Source organism: Rhinatrema bivittatum, chromosome 2 (assembly GCF_901001135.1).
Source record: "Rhinatrema bivittatum chromosome 2, aRhiBiv1.1, whole genome shotgun sequence".
Lineage (NCBI taxonomy): Eukaryota > Metazoa > Chordata > Amphibia > Gymnophiona > Rhinatrematidae > Rhinatrema > Rhinatrema bivittatum.
In genome coordinates this window covers 45,748,556-45,776,504 of record NC_042616.1, presented here as the reverse complement: position 1 = coordinate 45,776,504, position 27,949 = coordinate 45,748,556, and the positions used below count along the sequence as shown (strand labels likewise).

At 45.1% G+C, this 27,949-nt stretch overlaps 1 protein-coding gene across 11 annotated transcripts in view; it reads right to left on the bottom strand.

Moving 5' to 3' along the window:
* Nucleotides 1-27,949, bottom strand: part of ATG9B (autophagy related 9B) — a 268,139-nt gene that overhangs the window by 127,127 nt on the left and 113,063 nt on the right. For all 11 annotated transcript variants that reach the window (XM_029587964.1, XM_029587963.1, XM_029587957.1 and 8 more), the window contains 3 exons: nt 17,532-17,675; nt 15,993-16,036; nt 15,261-15,325 (listed from right to left, as the gene is read on the bottom strand). In XM_029587964.1, the coding sequence (XP_029443824.1) occupies nt 15,261-15,325; nt 15,993-16,036; nt 17,532-17,640 (218 nt within the window). In that variant the 5' untranslated portion in view covers nt 17,641-17,675. The remainder of the gene's footprint in view (nt 1-15,260; nt 15,326-15,992; nt 16,037-17,531; nt 17,676-27,949) is intronic.

The window sequence follows — 27,949 nt, the reverse complement described above, 5'->3', positions numbered from 1 at the left end:
TGGCGTAGACTGCCTTGGTTCTGAGTTATGAGAATAGGCACTGTGCCCAGACGAATAGGTTCTTTGATCGCAAGGTCGAGAAGTATGGGAAACCGTACTTGTTGAGGCCAGTATGGGGCTATGAGGATCATTGATCCTTTGTCCCGTTGTAGCTTCACGAGAGTTTTGGCTATTAGTGGAATCGGATACGCATATAGAGGGCCTGTGTTCCAGGGGCAAGCAAATGCGTCCCTGTTGAACGCCTGTTGACGGCTGTGGAGGGAGCATAGCCTTTCTACTTTGTGGTTCAGTTTGGACGCAAAGAGGTCGATGGTTGGATGACCCAAGTGTTGAAAGATTTTGCTCGCTACACAGGGATCCAGAGACCATTCGTGGGGATGGAAACATCGACTGAGACTGTCCGCTAGGACATTTTGTATGCCTGCTAGATAAATGGCTCTGAGATTCATGGAGTGTCAGGGCCCAGGCCCAGATCTGCACCATTTCTTGACACAGGAGATAGGAGCCTGTGCCACCCTGTGCCACATTGCTTCTGTGCTGTCTATTTGTATCAGCACAGTTTTGTGTGAGAGGCAGTCTTTGAAGGCATAAAGGGCTAGTGTATTGCTCGAAGTTCCAAAAAGTTGATTCGACACTTCTTTTCGAGCGGAGTCCACATACCTTGTATCTGGAGAAGGTTGACGTGAGCTTCCCATCCCAAGTTGGATGCATCCGTGGTCAAGGTTACTTGAGGAGCCGGTTGCTGGAACGGTAGACCAGTCAGTAAGGCAGGCTGGTTTGTCCACCAGAGGAGGGAGAGTTGTAACTGGTGGGTGACTCATAGTAGGGATGATATTTATTTATGGCTTTTCTTTACCGACATTCGTCAGGGACATCATGCCGGTTTACATCGAATAAGGGGGAACAACAAGGAGAAATCATTGATAGTGGTTGAACTGCATGGATCCACTGAGATTTCAAAGTCCACCGAGTCCTTCTCATGGCTAACTTTGCCATAGGAGTCACGTGGACCGTAGACGCCATGTGGCCCAGTAGTGTAAGAAATTGATGGGCAGAGGTGAACTTGCAGCTGATGAATGAGTCTGCTAGATTTGCTAGGTTGTTCGCACGGTCGCTTGGAAGAAAAGCTTTTGTGACTGTGGTATCGAGGTCTGCTCCAATGAAAGTGAGGAGCTGAGACGAGGTCATATGTGATTTTTGATAGCTGATCAGGAATCCCAGGGAATGCAATAGAGTTATGATGCTTCTTAAAGCAATGAGAGCTCCTTGCTTGGACAGGGTCCTGATGAGCCAATCATCTAGATCAGCGATTCTCAACCGGTGTGTCACGACACACTAGTGTGTCGGGCTGGTGTGTCGCGTGCTCCCGGTCTCTCCCGCTGCTCTTTCTTCCCTGCTGCCATTGCCGCCGGGCTATCAGAACGTTCAAGCCCAGTAGGAACGGTAGAAGAAGCAGTGGCACCTACGGCTGGCCTTTTCTTCTTCCCGCGCCCCCCCCCCCCCCCCCGGTGACCCGGAACAGGAAGTGATACGCGGTGCGCAAGAAGGAGAAAGACCGTGCCGCGTGATAAAGTAGCAGCAGCGGCTGCAGCATCGGCCCCTGAGCTATTGAAGCAGCCGGTAATCGAGAAAGGAGACAGCAGCATGAGCCTCCCGCGGCCGATGGGATTCTTCTTTCTTGGCCTGCGGGGACTGGAGGAGGCTGCTGCAGCTACCATTTGGGGGGGGGGGGGGAGGAGGAAGTGAATGAGAGAAAGAGAGAAGCAGCCAGCCAGCTTGTGTGTAAGTGAGAGAATGTATTTGATTGAGAGCATGTGTGTGATTGAGAGAAACTGGTCAGAGAGCTGATGTGTGTGTATATGTGAGACAATGAAAGTGACTGCTCAAGGAGATGACTGATGTGTATGTGTTACGATCCCGGTCACTAGCCTAGTGACCGGGCTCTTACCTTCCTCCGTGGCGCCGCGAACCGCCGGGTTTCTGGCCTCCAGGGCCGCATGGCAGCGGCGTCTCCTCGTGGAGACGTCGTCAGAAACTCCTCCCCCCAGCCCTGGTACGCGCGCGCGCGCGAAGAGCCGTGTTTTAAGGCGTCTGCACCCGGATGTGCAGACACGCCTCTTTTGACGTCAGCTGATTGAGCAGGGGATTTAAGCCGGGACTTTTGAAGTTGCAATTCGCCTTGCAACGAGGTTTCTCTTCGGAGTGCTAGTTGCCATCGTTCATCTGCCTGCCTGGTTCCTGACTTCAGCCTGCCTGACTCTGGTATCGTTTATCTGCCTGCCTGGTTCCTGACTTCTGCTTGCCTGACTCTGGTATCGTTTATCTGCCTGCCTGGTTCCTGACTTCTGCCTGCCTGACTCTGGTATCATTTATCTGCCTGCCTGGTTCCTGACTTCTGCCTGCCTGACTCCGGTATCGTTTGCCAGCCTGGTTCCTGATCTCTGCCTGCCTGACTCCGCTCTCTGCCTGCTTGTACCCCGGTTCGTATCGCTTCCTTGGATTCTTCTGTTATCACCTAAGACCCAGCGGTCCGGGTCCCTACAGGCTCCTCCTGGGGGGATCTCGGGCTTCCAGGGCGAAGTCTCCTAAGCCCTAGTGACCCGGGCCTCTACAGCTCCTCTGGAGGGGTCACGGGTTCCCAGGTGAAGATTCATCGTTTCATCTAGTCTGCCTCCCGTCCGTCTCCCTCCGGCGGTCGGCCCAAGGATCCACTTCCGGATTGGTCAATCACAACAGTATGTGAGAGTGTGAGACAGTCAGGGATGTGACTGATGTGTGTGTGTGTGAGAGAAAAAGCATGGAAGTGAGAAATCTGGGTATGTAAGAAAGCATGGGAGTAAGAAGCCTGGTGTTGTGGGGGTGTGTGTGAAAAAGCATGGGAGTGAGAAGCCTGATTATGTGAGAGAGAGCATGGGAGTGGGAAGCCTGTGTGTGTGTGTGCATGCATGAGCGAGAGACTGGTTGGTAAGGTGACTGTGTGTGTGAGAGAAAGAGACTGGTGTGTGTGAATGTGAGAGAAAGAATGTGATTCAGGGAATGAGAAGCCTGTGCAGTGGAGAGCGAGCATGGAAATGAGAGAGAGACTGGTGTGTGTGTGTGTATGTGTGTGTAACAGAGAGAAAGTGATTATGGGAATGAGAAGCCTGTGCATGTGAAGAGAGTGAGCATGGGAGTGAGAAACCTGGGTGTGTGAGAGACACAGCATGAGAGTGAGAAGCCTGTATATTTGAAAGAGAACATGGGAGTGGGAAGCCTGTGTGTGTGTATGCATGAGAGAGATCAGGTGACTGGTGTGTGTTTGTGTGTGTTTGTGAGAGAAAGAAAGTGATTATGGGAATGAGAAGCCTGTGCATGTGGAGAGAACAAGCATGGGAGTGAGAGACTGGTGAGTGTGACTGTGTGAGACAGAGAAAGTGATTATGAGAGTGAGAAGCCCGTATATGTAAGTAGAACACAGGAGTGGGAAGCCTGTGTGTGTGTGTGTATGGCATGAGAGAAACTGTTCAGGAAGGTGACTGGTATGTGTGTCAAAGACTGTTTGGGAGATGATTGGTGTGTGAGAGACAGAAACTGGTCATGGGGGCATGACTGGTATGGTGTGTGTGTGAGAGACATGGGACTAAGGAAGAGGATCATGAGTATAGAGCTTAGCCTCTACTGCTGCTTCTGCTTGTGCTATGGCCTGCATGGAAGAGGAGTAGGAGAGCTGCTGGAGGGGGTAAGTAAAGGTGGCTTTTTAAGTTTATTTTTCTTGATTGACTGCCATTTTAATTATTTAATATTATGTGATGTGTCTGCTTTTTTTTAAAATATTTTATTGGTGTTTGGAGAATTTTTAATAGTTTTTATGAGTTTTTAATTGTTGGATGTTATTCTGTTCATAGCTGTTTTGAAACATTTATTCTGCTTATTAGTATAGTTTTACAATTATTTCTGTGTGGGGATCTATAGCTGCTTGCTAGTTCTGTTTTCCTAATAAGAGGTGTATTGGTTTTTAGGGCCTGATTTAATATTTGTAGTGTTGCCTTTTCATAGATAGGGTTGCTCCTGTTTGAGTGTATTCCATAATAATGTGTGCGGATTAGTTTATGTGCATTACTACAGATCCTGGGAGTATGTTAGGTTGGTTCTGTGTCTGTTACCGAGATGAGATATTTTACTAGCATGTAAGCGTTTTATCAGTCTTATTTGTTGTGTTTTCTCAAGAGGACATGCATTGGTGGTAAACTGCTGTCTTTTCATAAGTAGGGCTATTGAGCCTGGAAGTAGAAGGAGTTTGAGTTGCTGTTACTGCGATGACACCAGAACCAGAATATCTTTTTTGTAGGGTGAGTTGTATGGGGAATGTCATAATTTCGCTTTACATCCATTATTGTGGGTCAGGGGGGTTCCCGTGGATGCAAACTGTACTTTTACATCTAGCCCCGTGACGATCATGGGTCAGTGTGTCACGCATGTGAGAACCATCTGTCAGGTGTGTCCCGACAGAAAAAAGGTTGAGAACCACTGGTCTAGATAGGGAAAAACATGTATGCTGTCTTTTCTTAGATGTGCAGCAACCACAGCCAGACATTTGGTGAATACCCGAGGTGCTGAAGCTAGTCCAAATGGTAGAACTCGGTACTGAAAATGTTGTTGTCCCACTATGAATCGTAGATATTTTCGATGTTGTGGGGAAATGGGTTTGTGAGCATAGGCTTCTTGAAGATCCAGAGAACAGAGCCAATCTCCTTTCTGTAATAAGGGAAGAATGATCCTGAATGAGACCATCCTGAATTTTTCTTTTTGAAGAAATTTGTTGAGATTGTGGAGGTCTAGTATGGGGCGGAGACCGCCTGTTTTCTTTGGATTTAGGAAATAGCGGGAGTTGAGACCGGGGAATAGGTTCTACGGCTCTGGCAGTCAACAGGGTGGAGAGTTCTAACTTTAGTTGAGATATTTGATTGTTTTGTGACCACAGTGGAGTAGGTGGGAAGTCCCGAGGTATTGTTCGAAACTTGAGATGGTATCCTCTGTTCAAGATGGTTAATACCCACTGATCTATGGTGATAAGGCCCCAATTGGGTTTGAAATAATGGAGACAACCTCCTATAGGCAAGTCTGGTCTGGGATTGTTGGAGTGGCTGCTACTCTCTGAGAATGTTTCAAAACCCCAATGCATGTCCAGCTTGTGGGGCTGGTTGAAGTCTAGGTTGTTTGGTTTGACAAGGACGTCCATGTTGAGATGGTCGTGAAGAACGTACTATAGAGGCTGGTGGATAATATCTACGAGGCCTGTAGAAGGGCTTTCTAGTATCCCTTCTGATGGGCTTTCTTGATGAGGAAGACTGATCAGATGGAAGCTTTGAAAGCTGTCACAGTGTTTCATAGTGATCTTTCAGTTGTACACGGCTTCCTGAACCTTGTCACCAAAGAGATTGTCTCCAGTGCATGGCAGGTCAGCTACTTTTTCTTGTACTTCTAATCCTAGATCAGAAGCCTTCAACCAAGTCCACCTTCTGGTGCTGATTCCCGCAGCAGACATATGTGCAGATGTCTCAAAAGAATCATATGCTGCACGTACTTCATGCTTTCCTGATTCAAGGCCTTTTTGAATGATAGCATTGAGTTGTTCCTTATGCTGCTATGGGATATTATCTGTGAGTTCTTGAACTTGTTTCCACAAGTTTTTCTGGTAGTGTGTCATGTAGAACTGATAACTTGCAATATGTGATATTAACATTGAACCTTGAAAAACGTTTCGGCCTAAGACATCCAGAAATTTTTGTTCCTTTCCTGGAGGTGTAGAGGAATGAGTGTTCTGTTTCCTTGCCTTTTTCTGTGCTGTCTCAACCACCACCGACTGATGTGGTAGTTGGGGCTTTTGAAAACCTGGTGTATGTTGAACGAGGTATGTAGCATCTGTTCATCTACTGACAGGTGGTACCGTGCAGGGATGCTCCCAAAGGCGGTGCTGTAAATCTGAAAGCATTTCATGGACAGGTATTGCCATGACTTCTTTGGGGGCATCGACGAACTGGAGGACTTCTAGAGTTTTATGTCTGGTGTCCTCTTCTGTAACTAGGTCAAACGGAATCGTCTCAGACATTTCTTTAATAAAGGTAGAGAAAGAGAGGTCCTGTGGGGGGGGGGGGGGTGACACGACTTTCTTCTTTCCTCTTGTGGGGAAGGCTCTGAAAGGATGTCATCTGAATCAGTATCAGTGTCTACATCTTCCCATGGGTTGTAATGGGGTTCTGAATGGGACCCTTGTGGAGGAAGAATGTCCTGTATGTTTGGATATTTTGGCATCGATGGAATCTTCGATATATTTGATGGATGGAGGGTGGATGGGCACTGATGGTGATTCGCCCGGCATCGATGGCATTGACTGGAATCGATGGCTAGTATCTCCCGATGGACCTGCTAGAGGCATTGATGGTGTCAATGGAAGGTCCGGTTGGTATGGCCTCTGAAGACCCAATGGACCAGGTAGAGGTTCATCTTTCTCCGATAAATCCGGTATCAGGATTGTCGGAGTTAATCGAGTTTCCCTCCATAGCACCGGCAATGGCTGCGTAGGAAACGCACCAATTAAGGCATCGAGCCTGTTCAACAAAGGAGCGAAGACCGATGGCTTAGGTGTCGGTGCCGGTGCGGGAACTAGTATCAGTGGTGGCTGAAGGTTCTTAAGCGCTTCGATGACCACCTGCTTGACGAATGTAGTCATCTCTTCCCTGGATACTGGGGTAGCATCCTCAGCAACAGGGGAAGGCACGATGGGCGCTACTGGCTTATACACATTAGAATGTGGTAGCTCAGTTCCCAACACCAATCCCGGTGGGGAGCGCCTCGGTTCCTCGGGTATAGAGGGGCATGGAGACTCATGTATCCAGGCCCGCTTCGCTATCGGATTGATGGCCATTGATGCCAATGCGGTACCGGTTCCCTCTGTATGGTGTCAGTCTGATGTCGATGATGCTTTCTTTAGATGGAACCAAAGAAGAAGCCACTGATGCCACAGAAGGAGATGGTGATGGACGGTCACCAGATCTTTTTCCCTCGATGAACTTTTTCGAAGGAAGAGGACGATAACATCGGTGAGGATTGAGTTGACGTTGATGGAGTCACTTTTTTGTATAAGTCCTCCATTTTATCAAGGCGAGCCCGCCTGCCCTTCGGGGTCTTCTGCGCACAGGTTGAACAGGCGCAAACAACATGACTTGGACCTAGGCTTAGGACGCATATGTCATGCGGATAGGTGATAGACATCGTTCGGGGGCATTTTGGGCATTTTTTGAAACCCGTGGCCATGATAAAATTATAGGCCACAAACGGTCGATGGCTTTCGGGAATCGGTATGAGGTAAACGAACCGTCTGAAAAAATGCACTGGAATGGTACTCACTGAGTGTCACCGAAGGGAGATCCTTATAGGGGAGTTTTTAAAAATGCTTTTTATCAAAATCCTTAATTTTCCGAGGAAAAAATGTGAAAAAATTCACAGAGCTCCTTCAACGCGGGGCTAAAAGCAACGCGGAAAAAAAAGAGACTGAAGGGAGACCCCTGTGGCTTCAGGGATCATGGCATGCTGGGCATGCTCAGTAGGCTCAGTGTGCCAGTCAAAAGTTTCTAGAAACTTTGACAAAGTTTTCCGTGATAGGGCTCCATCCAGTGATGTCACTCATATGTGAGGACTACCATCCTGCTTGTCCTGGGATAAAAGGCAGAACACAGAGAGGTGAGTGACAAGAGACAAAGACCCCACCCCAACAAAGAAACATAGGCTATGATCCAGATAAAGACCACCAGGCCCATCTTGTCTGCCCATGCTTTCTTATTTCAATATCACAGACCTTTTTGGTCTCTGGTTTTACCCTTCATTTCCTTTTTAAAGGATTCTTTGTACTTATCCCAGGCTTTCTTGAATTGCTATAGAGGCAAGTCTTTTCAGTGAAAAATATCTGAAACTTACATCCCAGTAATTCTGCTGACTTTTAGTTGAAGGCTATAGACACTGCCTGTATTACCTTCCTATCATAAACCTTTTCATACAAAACAGAAATAAAACTGTTCATAGTACTTTATGGATGTGGACCACTTTCTTAGTGGGTACTACCACAGCATTATAGGAAAATTGGTTTTTACTTGCTAATTTTCTTTCCTGGAATAACAGAGATCAGTTCAGATGCCTGGGTTTTACATCCCTACCAGCAGATGGAGATAGGGAATAAAAACTTTTCTGACACTGCTACATAACCTAGGTTGCCACCTGCAGTTCTTCGGTATTGACCTGTATCTAAACCAAGATGGAACCAATTCAAAAACTTAACTCCCCTTTCTAGCTCGAGCAGGTGAAAAGTGAAGTCCCCACAACTGGAGCCCTTACATCATCAACGGGGACTGAAAACTTTAAAACCTCAAACCAGACAGAAACTTTCTGTATTATATACACACTTTCTCCAATATATATATACACACACAGAAGAGAAATCAGTCTTTTAAAAAAAGGGCAGGGTTCTGGACTGATCTGTGGTATTACAGGAATGAAAATGAGCAGGTAAGAACCAATTTTCCTTTTCTGTTTATACCCCAGATCAGTCCAGAAGCCTGGGATGTACCCAAGCTTCCCTAAACCGTTCAGGAACGTGAAAGATCTGCTCGCAGCACACTCTCCCCAAACCATGCCTCCTACAATGCCCAAACATCCAGCTGGTAATTTTTAGTGAAAGTGTGACGTGAAGACCATGTTGCTGCTCTGCCGATCTTGTGCAGAGAAATCAGCTGACATTCCACTCAGGAAGCTGCCCTGCACCCAGGTAGAATGTGCCCACAGGTCCTCCAAAATCAGCTCTTCTCTACATATATACGCCAATACAATTGCATCTTTCAGTCTCCACACAACTGTAGCCTTCAATGCTTTACATCCTTTCTTTGCACCACTAAACAGCATGAAGAGGTGATCAGATCTCCTAAATCGTTGGAGACTAAGATTCCACAACAAAGTTCAGCAGATATCCATTAAATAAAGTTCCTTCACATGCAGCATTGCTGCATCCAAATGTTGAAATGCAAGGAGCTCCACTGTCTGACCAAGATGAAACAGAGAAACAACTTTCATACAAAGGAGGCACCTTATGCAACAATACCCCATCATCCGATTTTTGAAGGCAAGGATCCCTATATGACAAGGCCTGAAGGTCAGAGATCCACCTGGCTGAATAAATCGCCACCAAGAAGACTACCTCAAATGGAAGACCACAAGGACTCTAAGAACCATGAGGGGCACAACTTGCTAACTGGAGGACGCAAATGTTTCACATCCCTAAGAAAATGGATTACATCCGAATGTGAAGACATTGATACCTTACTGTGAAAACAGCCTAAGGCTGCCACCTGAGCTTGAAGAGAGTTAGAAGCCAAACCATTTACTAGACTTCTGTAAAAAGGCCAAAATGTGAGTGTTGCGACAGTCACTTCCCGACGGCTTCACTCCGCCTACCTTTCCTTTTTTGCGGCTCCTCCTGCTCTTCACGGACGCCTGGATGCCGCGATGTCCGCCTGCCGTCCTCTCCGGCGTCCCAGGACTGGCTTGGGCACTGCCTCCCGCCATGTTCTACAGGTACCTTAGGGCACGCGCGCCGCACGGCCCTCATTCTTATTTACTCATTGACGTGTTCCTCAGGGGCGTCCCCCTGTGATGATGTCACGCTGCCCGGATATTTAAGCCTACAGTTTATTGCTAGCCGTTGAGTTAGCAAGGGGATTCTTACGAATGGGATTCGCTCTCCGTACCCAGCTACTCTGCCTTTCCAACTTCCATTGGACTCTTTCTGCTAATGGGGTACTTGCTCCTCGAGGGCCCATGTTCCCTGATCCGCTGCCTGAATTATCTCCTCTTCTACTTGGAAGAATTCGCTACAGACACCATCAGTGAGTACTACTATCATCCATTCCTCAGAGCTGTCTCCCTGGAACCAGGTACTCGCTCCTCGAAGGCCTGCCTCCATTCCAGCACCAGTGCCATCTCCTACTTGAAACCGATGTGTGAGTACTTTGCCAACGAGTCTCTCTGCTCCCAGGGATTTGGTACTCGCCCTTCGAGGGCCAGCTTTCCCTATCTCGGGGCTTCTCCATACTTGGGACTCTGTGAATGTTCTATTGTACTCATTTTCTCAGTTCTACATAGAAATGACGGCAGAAGAAGACCAAATGGCCCATCCAGTCTGCCCAGCAAGCTTCACACTTTTTTTCTCACTTATCTGTTTCTCTTAGCTCTTTGGTTCTATTTCCCTTCCACCCCCACCATTAATGTAGAGAGCAGTGATGGAGCTGCATCCAAGTGAAATATCAAGCTTGATTAGTTAGGGGTAGTAACCGCCGCAATAAGCAAGCTACACCCATGCTTATTTGTTTTACCCAGACTATGTTATTCAGCCCTTATTGTGATATAATTCATAACTCTGGTTCAGAACTGTGGCTCATTCAGCCATTCCCAGAATCCTCAGAGGGCTGAGAATTTCTGACCATCTCAGATTCAAAGAATTTAGAAGAGTTGGGAAACTTGTGGCTCTGCAATGCCTATAATTAAAGGCCAGGTGGGCATCAATGACAATATTTGCACCACAATACAGGGAAGCTTGGTTCGCATGAAGCCAAGATGCAAGCTTTTGTCTTACAGATGCCTATCTCAATGACAGGAGCCAGGTGAAAAGAAGATTCTTTTAAGGTTACAGTTTTAATTAAAGTCCTGGCGCCAGCAAACGGAATTCAGGCCTATTTTCTATTCAGAACACAGACTTGCTATCTGTTTACACAACACAGCGGATCAAGAGAAGATCAGAAGAAACAAAGGGCATCAAAGCCATGTTGATAAAGGAACTTTTATGGTGGGAGGATGGACAGGTTTAGCTGGTGAAGAATTCTCAGGGTGGGGGAGTGATCCTCACAAGCATTTTCTATACATGATAGATTGTCATGACAACAGCATAATGTGTCTCTGTAAATGAGTCTTTGGGCAGTCACGCCATTCTGGAAACTTCGGCGGTGCTGTATGTTTGACTATAAAAGTAAGGGCACGTCCTATATTCAGGGAGATGCTGGTTATTTTGAAAGAGAAAGGGCACTCCCCATACAGTATCTCCCAGAAACACTTTTTAAAAGCCAAATAAAATTTACTTATACCATATGTTGAGTCTAAGTGTTCTTGTGTGCCTGGCCCTGAGTACAGAAATTATGAACAATTGGTTATTTTTCTTCTCTCCTGCCGTTGAAGCAGAGAGCTATGCTGGATATGCATTGAAAGTGAAGTATCAGGCTTATTTGGTTTGGGGAAGTAACCGCCGTAACAAGCCAGCTACTCCCCGCTTTGTGAGTGAAAATCCTTTTTTCCACATTTCCTCTTGTGTTGAAGCTTAGAGCGATGTTGGAGTCACAGTAACCATGTGTATGTTTATTGAATAAGGGTATTATCTCCAGGCAGTAGCCATCATTCTGGCGAGCCACCCACTCTTCATTGAAGGCCTCTTGACTTTATGGATCCACAGTGTTTATCCCACGCCCCTTTGAAGTCCTTCACAGTTCTGGTCTTCACCACTTCCTCCGGAAGGGCATTCCAGGCATCTACCACCCTCTCCGTGAAGAAATACTTCCTGACATTGGTTCTGAGTCTTCCTCCCTGGAGCTTCAAATCATGACCCCTGGTTCTGCTGATTTTTTTCCTATGGAAAAGGTTTGTCGTTGTCTTTGGATCATTAAAACCTTTCAAGTATCTGTAAGTCTGAATCATATCACCTCTCCTCCTCCTTTCCTCCAGGGTGTACATATTTAGATTCTTCAATCTCTCCTCATAAGTCATTTGATGAAGACCTTCCACCTTTTTGGTCGCCCTTCTCTGGACCGCCTCCATCTTGTCTCTGTCTCTTTGGAGATACGGTCTCCAGAACTGAACACAATACTCCAGGTGAGGTCTCACCAAGGACCTGTACAAGGGGATAATCACTTCCCTTTTCTTATTCGATATTCCTCTCTCTATGCAGCCCAGCATTCTTCTGGCTTTAGCTATCGCCTTGTCACATTGTTTCGCCGACTTCAGATCATTAGACACCATCACCCCAAGGTCTCTCTCCTGCTCCGTGCATATCAGCCTTTCTCCCCCCATCGAATACAGTTAATTCGGATTTCCACTCCCCATATGCATGACTCTGCACTTCTTGGCATTGAATGTCAGCTGCCATATCTTCGACCACTACAGCACTGCTACCGGAGGAACCACTGTTCCAGCGCCCTGGGGAATACTAGCCAAGCCGGGCTACATCTGCTACTCACTACTGCTACCTCTGGTGGCTTCTCAAACTATCTAAATAAAGAAATATCTGTGTTTGTGTGTCCAGAGCTGAGCCTGACCTGTGGCCCCTCACGGGACTTCCCCCCCGTGGGCATGGTCAGCTGCCACAGTGTCCAAGGGTCCACCCAAACCTCACTAATTATAATAGTGAGACACTGACACGTGGAAGGGCTTGCACCTACGCACAAGACACCACATTTTGAACACTTTCCACACTCTGACATTATTTATTTATTTATTTATTTATTTATTTTTAATTTTTATATACCGAAGTTCTTGTAGGGACTACAAATCACTCCGGTTTACATAAAACGAAGAACTGCTCAACAGAGAGCGGAGCTTTACATGGAACCGTAGAACATATGGAACAGTATAACTGGTTGACAATTTAACATAATACTAAATAGAGTGATAATAGTTTAACTGGAAATAAATAAAGAAATATAATATTTTATATATAAGAAGTATAACTATTTAACATAGCAATAAATATAAAAATAAGCAATGCCAAATAAATATATGAAATAAAGTGAATTTTTGAGCTCCAAGATAATTGTCCAGTTGCAGATTCTTAATAGTAGTATTTGATACAGTGTCCATAATAAGGGATACCTAGTAATTAGGAAGTCTGTCAGTCACAGTAAGATTAAGCGTCTGGGAAAGCTTGTTGGAAGAGAAAAGTCTTCAGGGAAGTGGACGCCCTCTTGGCTTAAAGTAAGATTGTAATAACCACTTCCAAGTATCTTTTAAAACACAAATGCCCCCTTTCAAAAGCCAGGCTGAGACACAAAAGCGATCCACCCGATCCGAGAAGACTGGCCCTTGGTGAGTAACCCATGCAGATTTCCTACCCATTGTCGCACATCCAATCTGGAGCTACTAGAATCAACCTTCCTGGGTGCCTCTTGATAAATTGTAACATCCTGCCTATTAGAGGCCACAGGGAAAGACATATAACAGAATTCCCGCTGGCCATTGAAGAACCAGAGCATCAAACTCTTCAGATCTGACCTCTCGCATGCAACTGAAGAACTGGCTTGCTTTAGCATTCTGCCGCAAAACCAACAGGTCCAGCCGGGGACAACCCCACTTGGCCTGAGTGAGATCCATGGCCTCTGTGGACAGTTTCCATTCTCCAGGATTCAACTCTTGCCAGCTAAGATAGTTCACCTGCACAATGACCACTCCAACTGCATGAGACACCTCCAATACTGCCAGGTGCTGTTCCACCCAGGCAAAAAGCTCCTAGGTTTCCTGAGACATCATGAGACTCTTCATCTCACCCTAATGATTGATATGTGCCACCGTCATCACATTATCTGACAAAACTCGCATCACATGACCTTGCACCCGCAGAAGAAATGAAAGCAACGCCATGTGTATGTACCACTCTCATTTCTAAGCAATTGATAGACCATAATGCTTCCTCTGATGACCATCGACCTTGAGCGTGTGTTCTTGACAAATGATCCCCCAACCTCTCAGGCTGGCATCAGTGGTCACCACCAACTCCACTCCTCTCTTCAGATTGGGATGAGAAAGCCACCATGAAAGACTGGACCTGGAGGTCTCCTGAAGTGGTAATGGAAGCTGAAACTCCTCCAACTGCAGACTTCCCTGGGGCAGAAGCACCAACTGAAGAGGCCAAATGTGAATGAATGCCCATGGTACTAAATCCAGCATAGATGCCATACAACCCAAGATCTGCAAATAATCACAGACCCTGGGTACCGAAAGCTGCAACAGCCAGAGGACCTGGGCCTGCAACTTCGTCACCCTGTCTGAAGTGAGGAACACTTTCCCTTACCCTGGTGCTGAATCACGCCCCCAGGTATTCAAGTGATGGGGGAAGGAAACAAATTGCTCTTTGCCAGGTTTACCACCCAATCCAGAGCCTGCAACTTCTGCATGATCCGCTGAACCGACTGTCGACATCCGGACTCCGATTTTGCCCAAATGACCCAGTTGTCCAAGTAAGGGTATACTAAGACCCCCTTCCTTTCCCAGTATTGCGGTTACCACCACCATGACCTTGGTGAACGCCCTTGGTGCCATCACCAATCCGAATGGAAGGGCCCAAAATTGGAAATGCTCTCCCAGAATCATGAAGCTGTACCATCTCTCTTTGTGCATCAGCTTTGTTTTCTCCTGTTCTTGTTTTTCTGTTTCAGGTGATTAAGCATATAGGCTCTCATAACTAATCCAACACCAAGTCGCCACCTCTACTCTCAACTTTCTATACCTACTGCTACATCACTTGCCCTTACCACTGCCCTTTGTATCTGTCCCAGGCATGCTTAAATTCTGTCACTCTGTTGGTTATTACTTCCTCTGCTGGTAGGCTACTCCACATATCTACTACCCTATTAGTATTTCCTTCTGTTTTCTTTGAACCTTCTTCCCTTCAACTTCCTATCATAACTCTTGCCCTTAAGTTTCTTTTTCATTACCTTGTTTCCTTTGGGCTTCCAGCTCAGTGGGAACCAGAGATGAGATCTGGCAACACGAGCCTTCACTTGTATCTAGCAGAAATGTTTTCCCATATTATATAGATATGTTTTCCTTGTACTTTATTGAAGTCTGTCAAATATTCCATTTTTAAAAATTATATCTCTCCTTTACCTTCTCTTATCCATAGAACATAATTTTGAGTTCCTAAGCCTCTCCTTGCAAGGTTTATGTTGCAGGCCCTGTACCATTTAGGTGGCTTTTCTCCAATTCCTTTTATATAATTCTCTTCAGCAATTTGCGCTCTTTAATGGAGGACTAGCAAAATTACAATAAATTTCCATCTGAAGCTCTTTCATGGTGGACTTTGACATTTAGCTTCTGGACACATTTCCATATGTGAAATAAAGAGAGATTTTCTTCAGTTATCAATCTCAGTCACTGAAATGCATAGAGTGGATGCGAGAAAAAAGAAAGTGGATACTTACACCAATTCAAAGAAGTCTGACAGCAGCATACAGGAAAAACCATTCTTCTGGTGGAAATGATAGATGTGCGGAAACTAATCAAGGAATGATACAATAATGCAACAGTGGTGTGAGCTCAGCTTGCATCAGGATCTATCCTGGGACTCTGCAATGATTGAATTGGTAACTACACAGGGGTGTGACCTCAGCATGTGCTAACATCTCATCTTGGGATCCTGGAATAACTGTATCAGATACCCGTACAGTGGCGTAACCCTCAGCCGGTACTAAGACTGAACCCTGGGATACTGTAATAACTGTACTGGAAATCACACAGTGGCATAACCTCAGCCTGTGCTAGGATCTAACCCTGTATCCATTACTGCACAGTAGGGCAAACTCAATATGTGCTAAGAAATAATCAGATGAATTCAAGGATGTACATGCTTGTGTGAGAGCATAAGTGTACAAATGTACAAGGACTGTAACGCACAAACAGCATGTTTATGAATATACTACTAAAGGTATCAAACACACAAGCCCTATATGCCACATTAATCTAAAGCACATGGTTACATCTAGGTGTTCAGCAGTCAGCAAGGATTTTTAGTCATTTGGGTTAAGCTCTTATCCTCCTTGATGGTGATGGTTTTTACAAAATGAAGCTTGAAAAATAAAAGTTATTCCCAAATAGCAGTCTGATATGTGCTCCCTCAGCCCTTTCCTCCCAATCACTAGAAATTGAAAGGATATCTTAGTGAAGAAGTTGTCCAAGTTCTTGATGTGATGCCAGGAGTCTGTCAAATAATTCAAAAAATAATATTTAAACTAAACAGAGAATTATGGAACATCTGTTAACTCTGACCCTATCTGTAGAAGAATGATCCCCTTACCCTGGTTCAAACATTTATTACTACTCTGACTACTGTAATTCTCTGTTAAAAGGATTATCAAAACATAAGCTTTATAGATTACAAATGATACAAAATACTACAGGTCAGTAATCTCAGGAGGAAAGAAACATGATCATTTACAACCAGTGCTCAACTTCCTCCACTGTTTCTATATAGTAGATTTTAAATTACTCTGCATAAATTTTGTATCCTGTACAATTGTGTCCCTTCTTCTTTAATAAATATCATTTTATTTATTTATTTAAAAAAAAAATGTTACACCTGTATTTGGTTATTACTACCTTCATTTGTACTTTTATACCCCCTACTTTTCCAGTAAATAGCTCCTCCCTTCCTTCCCTTTAATTTATTTTACTGTTCCCATCCTTCCCTTTAATTTATTTTACTGTTCCACCTACTCTGATCCCCATTATAAGTTAAGTGTTGATGTTTTCTTGCTTTAAATTATAGGTTCTGTTTCTGTTTCTTTTATATTTATATTTGGTTCCAATTTCTATGTAAAGCTCGGTTAGCTACAAGTTGTTTAATGTAAACCGATGAGATGTTCCCAACGTTCATCGGTATATAAATCTTCTAAATAAATAAATAAATAAATAAATAAATATCGGTTTACAATATAGAACAATATAATACAAAACAATAAAAGAATATAAAAACAAAATAAAATCTATAGCTTAATTCATACATTATTACATTATTAAAATACAAGTTTCATTTAAACTTCATTCATGCATGTAACCAATCATATCATAGTTCTTATATAACCAGTCATCCCATAGCTCTTAAAAGGCTGTTTGCTGCAATAATCTCTGCTGCTCTCATGGAACTATGCTTTTCCAATCTCAAAAGCCTGTTGAAATAACCAGGTTTTGATTTTTTTCTTAAATTGTGCTGCATTTGGTTCCAACCTCAATTCGGCAGGTAAAGTATTCCATGATGTTCCATAATTCTTATTAGACAACCCGGGCTCTCTAGCTGTTGTAGCAGCCTTACTCTCAGTTCCAGCTGTTAAATGGGTTGAGACTAAACAATTTTATGAAATGCCTTAAACTTAGAATCTAGCCTTATAGAAGATTATACTGTGATCTGTAAATCATATAAACCTGGATGTTCTTCAAAGCATTTGCTTGATTTTTTGTGTTTTTAGTTAACTATCGCTTGTAATGCTTGTTCTTGTTTATTCTGTACACAGTTTTGTAGCCTTATGGAAATGGCAGTATATAAAAATGAAAATAAATAAAAAGAAAGAAAGAAATTCTCCAAACCAGAGCATGTCACCTGCTTCAGACACTCATAGGGCAGCTTGGCCTTGAAATACAGATCTAAGACATGAACCCAGCCTTTAGAACTGAAATTGTTCCAACTCTGCTTATTTTACCTTTGAGGCCCTCCGGCACATGCACCAGAAGATCCTCTTCTCCAGGGGGCGAGTCCTCCTCAAAGTCCTCGAGGCGCTGGTACTCGCGATACTGCTCCAGGTTTGCCATCCTCAGTGCATTCTCTGCCTAGTCCTTGCTCAGTACTGCAAGAGGAAGGAAATTCAAGTCAGGCCAGGCGTGCAAAGGTTTGATTCAACAAAGGTGAATTATTGATTGCAACTGGTGCAACCAATGTACAACAGGTGACATGGGTGCCAGTAAGGCAGTCCATAACACAGATTTCATGGCTTTGAGAGTATATGAATGATGAATATTAACAAGATAGATATGGGTAGGTACTGGTATGATACAGGTACAGATACACTATTATAATGCCTACCAGTTGGTGCACACAAGATTTGGGTGGACAGATGTATGAATATAATAAACATCAGTAGATATAAGTATAAATACAGCCCCAGTTTCCTGTGGCAGATTTTTCAAGACTCTGTGGCAATTATGTTGCAAATTTACATAATGTCTCAAAGTTTCACACCTCTGACCATGCATAGAAAATTAAATTTTAATTGAAAACTATTCATATGGTGATCCATATTCAACATTTGAGCATTTATCCAGCTAATGAGAGAGCCGGCTAAGATCTAGTGCCACTAACCTGCGAAGTTTTATTGGGGGAGGGGTCACACTACTACGGGGGGGGGGGGAGGGGTATTGCCATAATAATAGAGCCCCTCCCCCAAAAAAGCTTTGTGGCTCTATGGTGCATTTTTGTGTCTCATGGCCAAACACCGCAGGGCAAAAGAACTGGCCTAGCGGCCCTTTAAGGGGATAGCGACCCAAACATCAAGGAACCATCATCGCCTTAAACTGCTACTGGTCCCCCTGAAAAAATGTCCAGGGAAAATGGGGAAGTTGAATGGGGGTCAGTGCTTACCCTCTTCTCAACTCAGGGTCGCCACTCAAGGTAGCCCTGACTCCCTCAAACTAAAAAAAAAAAAATGTAGAAAATATAGCCGCTCAGTGATGTCTTCTGCTCCGCCCCCATTCCTACAAAGTCCAATAATAAAGTGGAGGGTTCCAGTTCTGCCCCCCCATCCCTCCTTCCCTCCCAAAGGTGTCATAAAAAAAACCAAAATAGGGTCCCGGGCCCCCTACACACCCAACCCCTTGAAAAGTGAAATACAAAAGAATAGGCCCCCAAGCCCAGCGCCCCCCTGCCGACACCCTTTCCCCACCCCCTACCTCCCTCCTGTTCCCCCCCAAACCTCAAAATCAAGTAGAAGATCCCGTGATGGGGCTGGATGCACCCTCGTACCTGGCCTAGTTGGTGCCATTTTCCAAAATGGCGCCTACCTGACCTTGCTCCAGCCATGTGACTGGGGCAAGGTCTGGGGATTAGACAGAGGCCACGTGGCCAAGGTCTGATATTCAGTTAGCTGGATGATTTATCCGGCTAACTGCATCATTCTTCAACATGCGTTATGGCGTTAACGCCATAATGCCCACAAAAATTTTGGGGGGGGGGGGGGGGGGGCCGTGGAGGAGTTTCGGGCAGGAATTAGTTAAATTAGGGGACATATCGCACCATGCAATAGCATAACGCATGCTATTGCACAGTCTTAACACCACAAATAACTACACCTTTTTCCCTGGCGTTAAGCTGTGCGATATGCCCATAACACAATTCATATGAGAGAGAGAGGCTCTGGGGAGGGCCTCACTGTGTGTACCTATTTAAATCTCTATAGGAGGTGCTGCCTAATAGGTCAAGGTGAGGTGTTAGGAGTGGTTTAGGGGCCAGTAACGCATGTAGCATGAGATGTACAAACAGCACAGTACACCTTGGTGAAGATCTGACATCATTTGGATTAAGGAAAGTCTAACAAAGATGAAATTTTGTACTATGTTCTCTCACCCTAGCTTGATGGTACCCTGTTATAGAAATGTTACTTTTGAAAGAGTGCAACCATCCTTTTTATATTTTCTTGAGAATGTCCTTGTCATCCTTCCAAGTATGCAAGCTTATACATACTGAAAATGTCCTCAGCATCAGCAGTTTGTCATGCTGTCAATTAGGCAGAAAGATATATGCACATAAATGGGACACATGGCAACAGATACAAAAAGGGGTTGAATTAGTACAAGTTGAATCATGTCAGCAGTGGTGCCAGTCATCAACACTTCTATGAATTGAAATTATTGCCCGCTCTGCCAGCTGTGGGACACTGGCAGTTGCAGACTTTCAAAATACATCAAGATCTTTGTAAATGGTGCAAGATTGGCCATACATGCAGATGCAAGAACCTTTGTATAAAGTTGAAATTCTTCTATTGGGACTTATATCAAAATCATCTTTGGTTTCAGTGATTTAAGTCATCTTTGAGGGATTAAACATTCTGATTGTTTTTTCTGTGCATTTCCAACTTCACCTTCTCCCTTGACTTCAGGACAGAAGGAAGGTGGTGAAATGAACAACAGAAAGAGGTTCCCTGCAGGAGCCGGAACAGGAGCAGAGAGAGAGAGCTGAGACTAGAGACGATACAGAGACTCAATTGGGGCTTTGCCTATATGAGCCCCTTTCCCTGTGGGTTGAGCCTTTAGGTTCCGGGGGCCGGCAGGTCTTAGGTAAGTGTCTCTGGAGAAGAATAAGAGAGGTTCTGTAGTCAGGCTGAGGTCGAGGAAGGCAGCAGAGAAGGATGGTAAGGTCACAAGCTACGACCAAGGCAGGCAGCAGACAAGGATGATCAGGTCTCAGACGATGGTCAAGGCAGGACGAGGCTGAAAAGCTGAAAACAAAGAGGCAAGGCAAGGCTGGACAAGGTGGAAGACGAAGCGGCAAGGCAAGGAGACGAAGAGGCAAGGCAAGGCTGGATGAAGTTGACCATGAAGAGGCAAGGCAAGGCTGGGAAGCAGCAACACACCCACTACTGAAAGGTAGTCAATCCGTTGATGAGGCAGTGAGGATGAAACATGCGATGTTATCGGGGGGTGGGGGGGGAGTTGTGAGCTTTTTCCCACCACGGGCCCTTTAAATGTGCCCGAGTTTGGCACGTTGGAAGGAGCAGGAGCGGTGGCGTCCTGCCATTTCTTGTCAGGCCCAGCATCGGGATGAGTAAACTGGCTCGCGGGCTGCCCTGAGAGCCGGGAATCGTAACAACTGCAAATGATCACAAGGTTTTAAAATCAATTCCTGCACAGACACAAACTACCTACCAAGCTCAGTGCACAACCTTCCCAAGCCAAACAACTAGGACAATCACAATCAACTTTGATTATTTGAAAGCTTTGATTATTTACCTGAAGAAACCAAGACAGCTCCAAAACCTAGTCAGGATAATCTGGGACTAATGAGTGGGACAGGTAAATCTGCTCCCTTGGTGCTTCCTCCTACCGCTGTAACATTTAGTCCCAAATTGCTAATTAGCATTGCTTCCAGTACTCAACCGTCCCCAGCTGAAACTCCTAGGCCTTTAATGGCTACAGTTCAACCTGCTAAGAAGCTAGCATGCACTTTTTTCTTCCCATTGTCATTTTCTACAGAGGAAGTCAGGTCTTGTCATTAACTCCGCTCCTGCTGTCTTGAATCCACTCCAGCCTTTTGCCTCCACCACAGCTGTCATTCAGTAATCAGGTGATGGAAAAAATCCTGCAGAACATTTGATTAACTGATCTCTCCCTTGCTCTGCTTTCAGGAGAAACAGGCTAAGCAAGTATGCCAGAAAGATGCTTGTTACGACCATGGCTGCTATGCAGCTGCCTCACCACCAGAGGTCCCCCACGAGCATGCTCTTCTGGCTGGCCCACTCCTTCCTTCCTGTCTACTCTATGTCCCAGACTCTCCTTTATAACCCTGTCTAGTAGTTCCATCGGTGCTTCGGCATCAAGCTAGCCTGGGCTCCCTGCTCTAGCCTTCCGTGCTTGCTGTATCTGGCTTACGGGCCTTCTGACCTGCCTTGCTATTGTGTATCTGGCCTACGGGCCTTCTGTGTGTGTGTGGCCTACGGGCCTTCTGACCTGCCTTGCTATTGTGTATCTGGCCTACGGGCCTTCTGACCTGCCTTGCCTTGCTATTGTGTGTCTGGCCTACGGCCCCCTGCCTACTGTGTGTGTGTGGCCTACAGACCTCTGCCTATTGTGTGTGTGTGGTCTACGGGCCCTCTGCCTGCTGTCTGTGGCCTACGGGCTCTCTGCCTGCTGTCTGTGGCCTACGGGCTCTCTGCCTGCTGTCTGTGGCCTACGGGCTTTCTCCACTCTGCTGCCTTCGGACTTATGTGTTTCATGTTCAATGTTAGTGCTGTCCTGGTTTGTCTGTTCAGTTCTCTGTCAGTCTTGTTTCCTCAAACCAGTCACTTATACCTCCAGCCATTATCACTCTTACCTGCACGCTTCCTGAATTCATCCTTACCAGCACCCAGTTCCAGTTTCCTGTACACCTTTACCTACATTCACGCTCACACATACCTCCATGCTGTTCCAGTATTCAAGTTCACCTTTACTTTCATGCATCTGGTATCAGGTATCTCCAGCCAGTATTAAACTCAGTCTGCCTATTCCATCTTCCCACTTGCCCATAGAGTTTACTCATTCCTGCCTGCACCAGCCAGCATCTAGACTCTTCTGCAGTCCTGCCTTTCTCCACCCTGAGACACCCCTGTTAGTGGTGTTCACGACTCCTGACTGAAGCCCATTCGTAACAATGCTGCTCACATCCTCCAGTGTCAGAGTCTCAGACTCAGCTCTCCAGCTGCTGAGCAACTCTGAATCGGCATCCCAGCTAGATAGAGATTCTGAGCCCAAAATCCAACACCTTGGGGGGGGGAGACATTGTTGGCTCAGCTTTCCACCGTTCCCAGCAGCCAGAAGGAGATGCTATCCACCACTCCCAGCAACCAGAAGGAGGCACTATCCACCGCACTCTGTGCCCAGAGAGAGGTAATGACCCAGCCATCAAGCACCATATACCAAATGCTGGTCTTGTTTCCCAGCCTCAAGGAAACTCTGTGCCAGTGGTTCAATTCTCCACTCACCCTGTGCCGGTGATCCAGTTGTCAGAGGATCCTGAGCCAGTGGTTCCACTCTCCACTCAACCTGTGCTGGAGGTCCAGTCTTCCGAGGATCCTGAGCCAGTGGTCTTACTAGCCAATCACCCAGAGTCAGCAGTCCTCTCACCCAGGTATCCTGGCCGTCCAGATGAAGATGCTCTCCCAGAGCCTGACTGCCCAGAAGAGGGCACTGTTCCAGCTACTATGTTCCCAGAGGAGGGCGCCTTTCCTGATGCTATTGCAGACGTCCAGTCTTTCAGCCAAGCCTCGCCTTGCCTCATCTATCCAACCAAAGCTCCCATGGAAAATGGGACCCAGGAGGAGGGGGGTCTTAAAGGGGGACTGTTAGGATTTCACCTGCTACAAAGCTTCATCCTACCCTGTTAATTCCTGCAATGATGCCTCCCAACCAGCAGAGGCTTCTAACGAACTCTGCTTCCAGCCATCAGAGCCATCTCCTCACTGCTGGCTTGATTATGCCTGCGGTACAACCTCCTAGCCTCCAGAAGCCCTCAATGAGCTTAGCCACCTGCCTTGCCAAGCTCCTCCTCCCTGCACCACACCCAGACTCCATCCCTAAATAACCCTTATTTGCCAAACCCAAGATGCTTTCACATTGAGTCGCCCTTGGCTCCTTGCCCTAGCTGCTGTTTCCTTGTCTTGCCTTGTGGTCTCCAGGATTTCTTGTTTCTTGCTTTGCCTTGTGGCCCATTCTGGACCTACCTTTGCTTTGTGGCCTCTCAGCCTTCTTGCTCTTTACCTTGCCCTGCTGCCTATTTAGGCCTTTTCCTGACCTTTGGCCTTGCTCTGTGACCTAACTAGGCCTCTCCTTGCCTTGCCCCTCAGGGCCTCACCTTACCTATCGCCTATGGGCTTCCTGTATAGCTGCCTTCGGGACTTTATGTTCCTTGTTCCAAGTTGTTCTTGTCTCCCCTGTTTGGTCTTGTTTTTGTCCAGTTCCAGTCCTTGCCTGCACTCAAGCCCCAGTTCTAGTCCTTGCCTGCACTCAAGCTCCAGTTCCTGTCCATATTTACATCTACTCTGTCCAGCCTATAGACACTCACCATGAGGTACTGCTGCTGCAGCCAAGCCCTACTGGCCCCCAGTACCTACAGGGAAAGGGGCTGGCTAGGCAGAAGACCAGCCTCAGTCTTGCAATCCTGCGCCACTCCTAGGGTGGTGTTCCTGGCACCCAGCCAGGACCCAAGCCCTGACATGCAATCTCTCATATTTACTGTTGGTGTCCTTCTTAAGATTTGTATTATGCCAAACAGCTTCTTTCTGTCGCTTGTCTGCTGTAATATAAAATATCGAGCAGAATTTGGAAGTACTTTTTAACCAGGCGAGTGGTGCTGAAACAATTAAGATTGCTTCTGTACCTTTAGGCCACATTTTCTTGGTCTCTGATTACATCTCTTGGAACTTAATGATCTTCTCTCCCTTCTATGATAATTGCTGTTTTGGTCAATTTCTTCTTTACCATTATGTCTGGTTTTCTCTGTCAAACTTTTTATTGGTTAGGTTTGGAATTAATATAATTATGCTCTATGATTTATGTGAAGAATGTGTGTAAGAAAGAATGACATTGAATGTAAAGTATGAAATTTGCAGTGGGAATTGAGGGTGGAGCTTGGCTGCCCCCCCGCACCCCCACACACCAGAAAAGTATTCCGCTGCCCCTGTATGTGTTTTATTTATTTATTTAGAATTTCTTGTAGCTCACTCCCTCCAAAGTTCAGGGCGGGTTACAACTGAACATTACAATATTTACTATTTATTTATTTTCTGCTTTTCAGGCACTTTCAAAGCAGATTATATTCAGGTACTGTAGGTATTTCCCTATCCCCATAATGAAAAGGCATTAAAACAATGGACAAATAACAATGTAAAGCATAAGAAAACATTTACTATCGAGCAAAGACCTTGAAGTCACTGCAATGTGCTGTTTGTTAGAACTTTTAATAACGCACTGGAGGAACTTACAAAGGAAACTTTATAAGACTGGCTGGTCCTGGATAAGGTCCTTAAAGGTGATTTTAAAGAGAGAGGTTTTTAAAGCTTTTAAAAAAAATTTTAAATCCTCAATGGTATACAGATGTATAGGCAATGAGTTCCAAAGGGCAAAACCCACATTGGAAAAGGCTCTTTCCCTTGAGTCAAGCCTAGCAAACCTGTGAGATGGAATTTCTAGAAGGTGCTGACTGGATGAATGAAGAGAACGATTGGGTGTATATAGTTTTAGTACTGCATTTATCCAGGGGGAAGTGTGCTGATGTAATAAATTGTGAATGATTAAAGTTAGTTTATACTAAATGTGCCATTGTATAGGAAGCCAGTGTAGTTTAAAAAGTATTGGGGTTAATATGAAGTAAATCCTGGTAAGTTAATAGGTGTGCGGCGGAAGTTTGGATGATCTGTAAGGCTCTTACGGTACTTTGGGGGAAACCAGTGTACAGGGAATTACAATAATCTAATGAAGAGAAAATGAAAGCTTGTAGTACTGTCCTAAAATCAGAAGCATTTAGAAATGGCTTTATGTGACAAAAAAGTTTTAACTTTGCAAATTAATTCTGAGTAACGGTAGAAATGTGAGATTTCAGAGTAAGCTGCTGATTCAGGGTAAACCCAATATTGCAAACTTTATTGGAGATTTTAAGTGATTTATTTTGAAGATGTAAGGTGTCTAGTATGTCAAATTTTAGACAGCAGCCAAGAAGGAGGATTTCAGTTTTTTAATGTTAAGGGTAAGCTTGTTATGAGTTAACCAACTTTTTATGGAGGATAAGCAAAGTATGGCAATGTTAACAGCAGAGAACCAGGATGATTTCAGCGGAAAGAAAAACTGGATATCTTTAGCATACAGTTTGTAAGCGAATCTGAAAATAGCAACCAGCAAAGTGGAGCAAGATAGATATTAAAAAGAGCTGCAGAAGTCTGCAATTCTTGGTGTCTCATAGCTGGCAGAGTGGGGATTAATTTCAATTCATAGAAGTCTTGATGACTGGCAGCACTGCCAACAAATTTCAAATTTGTGCTAATTCAACCCTTTTTTGTATCTGTTACCATGTATCCAATACATGTGAACATCTTTCTGTGTAATTAACAGCATGACAAACTGCTATTGCTGGGGGCGTTTTTAGTATACAGAAGCTCCATCTACTTGGAAAGAAGGCAGGAACTTTCTCAAGAAAATAAAAAATGAATGGTTGCACTATTTCAATTCAAAACAAAAAGTGATATTTTACAGTTAAAAGTTTGTTACGTATGTCAACTTTATAAATTGTTGATTTGTGCTCTGATACATTTTTTATTTGTAAATATTTTAAATATTGCTTTAAAACAATGTGACTTTTTCCAATCATAAAATTGACTTTTTTGCATAATCAGCGATGTGATTCTTTACACAAAATTATACAAATTTGCCAGAGAATTTTGAACCCACAGAATCTTGAAAAATCTGCTGAGGATACTGAGAGCTCCAAGTATAATTAGTGCAACTACAGGAGCCATGAACAGTCACACAATTTAATACCATTAACCATCTAGACCGATTCTGCTCATTGCAGATTGGCCCCAGGTCACCAAACTTGAGAGTAAGAGATGATGTAAGCCTGGCAGAAATAGGAAAGCTTGGTGTGTACTTGGGAAATTGTCACTCATTTTCACCTCATTCTGACATTGTTCAAAAAATGTACCTTCTCCAATGACCTGCAGCAGTGGGAACTTCTAGGGCATTATTTTCAAAAGGACTTGCTCACATAAAATGTGGTTTTGTGTGCATAACTGAGCTTTGAAAAATTGCCCAGGGGAGGGAGTTGATTGCATAGAAGTGCATACGGATGCTATTCCGTGCGTACTTTTACATGTACTTGGGGGGTGGGAGGTGTAACTGAGGCAGGGATATCATTTACGCGCATACTTTGATTTTTTTTATACAATGTGCGTAAATCTATCTGTACGCATTCACACCTGCTAACCAGTAGATGTAAATGTGCGCATATTTAGAGCTGAGTTTCACACATATTGGCTAATTTTCAAAGTAGACTTATGCATATAAATCCACTTTGAAAAATTCAGCGTTCAGAAGTAAAGTTTTCATCCGGTGGAAGATCAGGAAAACCTAGTTCTGAAAATTCCAGCCCCTACGCCAGGATGGTGTAACACATGGATTCACTCCCCCCTCTGCAAGATGAGCTTTTAACCAGTCAATCATCCAAGTAAAGAAATGCATGAACTCCCCATCTACGTAGAAATGTTGCAAAAACATTTTGTGAAAATCTGCACTGCTGATGCTAGATCAAAGGGCAGGAAGGATATAAAATATGCGGGTAAAAAAACACCAAATGGTTTATCCAGTCTGTCCAATTATTCCTGTCTACACTGCCAAAGATATATCTCAGATGCCAGCCATAGAGTGTGACCACATGTGGGATATCACGTTCTATCCAAACAGATTTTGCTGCCTTCCTCCACTGTATCGGAGCAGGCTCTTTAAGCATCTTTAGAGCAGGTGTCACAGAATGTAAGCCTTGGGCTGTGGTGAGGTTGACGCTAGCCAACTGGTAGCCCAGTTGAGTCTCACTGACAGGCGGTGGACCGAACTTCACCTATATCATCCTCTTCCCCTGCAGGTGGAGCCCTTGGGTTCTGAGGCTGGCAGGACTTAGGTGAAGGTCCTGGGAAGCTTGGACAGATGAAGTCAATAACCAGGCTGAGGTCAGGGAAGGCAGAGACCAGACGTTATTGGTATCCAGGCAAGAGGTTAAAGCAGGCAGAGAGCAAGCAGCTTCATTATCCAGGCAAGATATCAGGGCAAGCGGAGACCATGCAACATTGGTATTTAGGCAAGGTCAAATCCAAGAGGCAGTCAGAAAAGCCAGGCAGGGAGGTTGAGGGCTAGGCCAAGGAAGGAGAAGGAAATGAAGAGAAGAACTTGAGCAGAAACAAGGTAGGATTGGTGTAATGCTGAGGCAGGCAAGAGCAGAGGCAAGGCAAGTTGGAATGGAGGCAAAGCAGGCTGGACTGGAACAGGGCGAGCAGGAGCAAGTAACGTGTATTGCAGGCAAAGGCATGGTAGGAGGTCCTGTTGTTGAGGCGCCAGCACCAACGCATGCTGAGTTTAAATATCCAGGGATGCTGATGTCATAGATCAACACCACGGCCAGGTTCCCACCATGAGATCTATATCTAGCCCTGCTGCGCATGTGCCTAGAGAAAAGGAAGCTAGCTCAGTGATGCGATGTCTGGCCGCGCTAATGTGTGCAGGACCCGAAAGTGAGTGAGACCAGCCGTGGCTGACACCGCAGTCAGCCAAACATTGCAACAGGATTTACAATTGTAAACAAAGTTTTAAGCACTCCTGGTCAAATTATAAT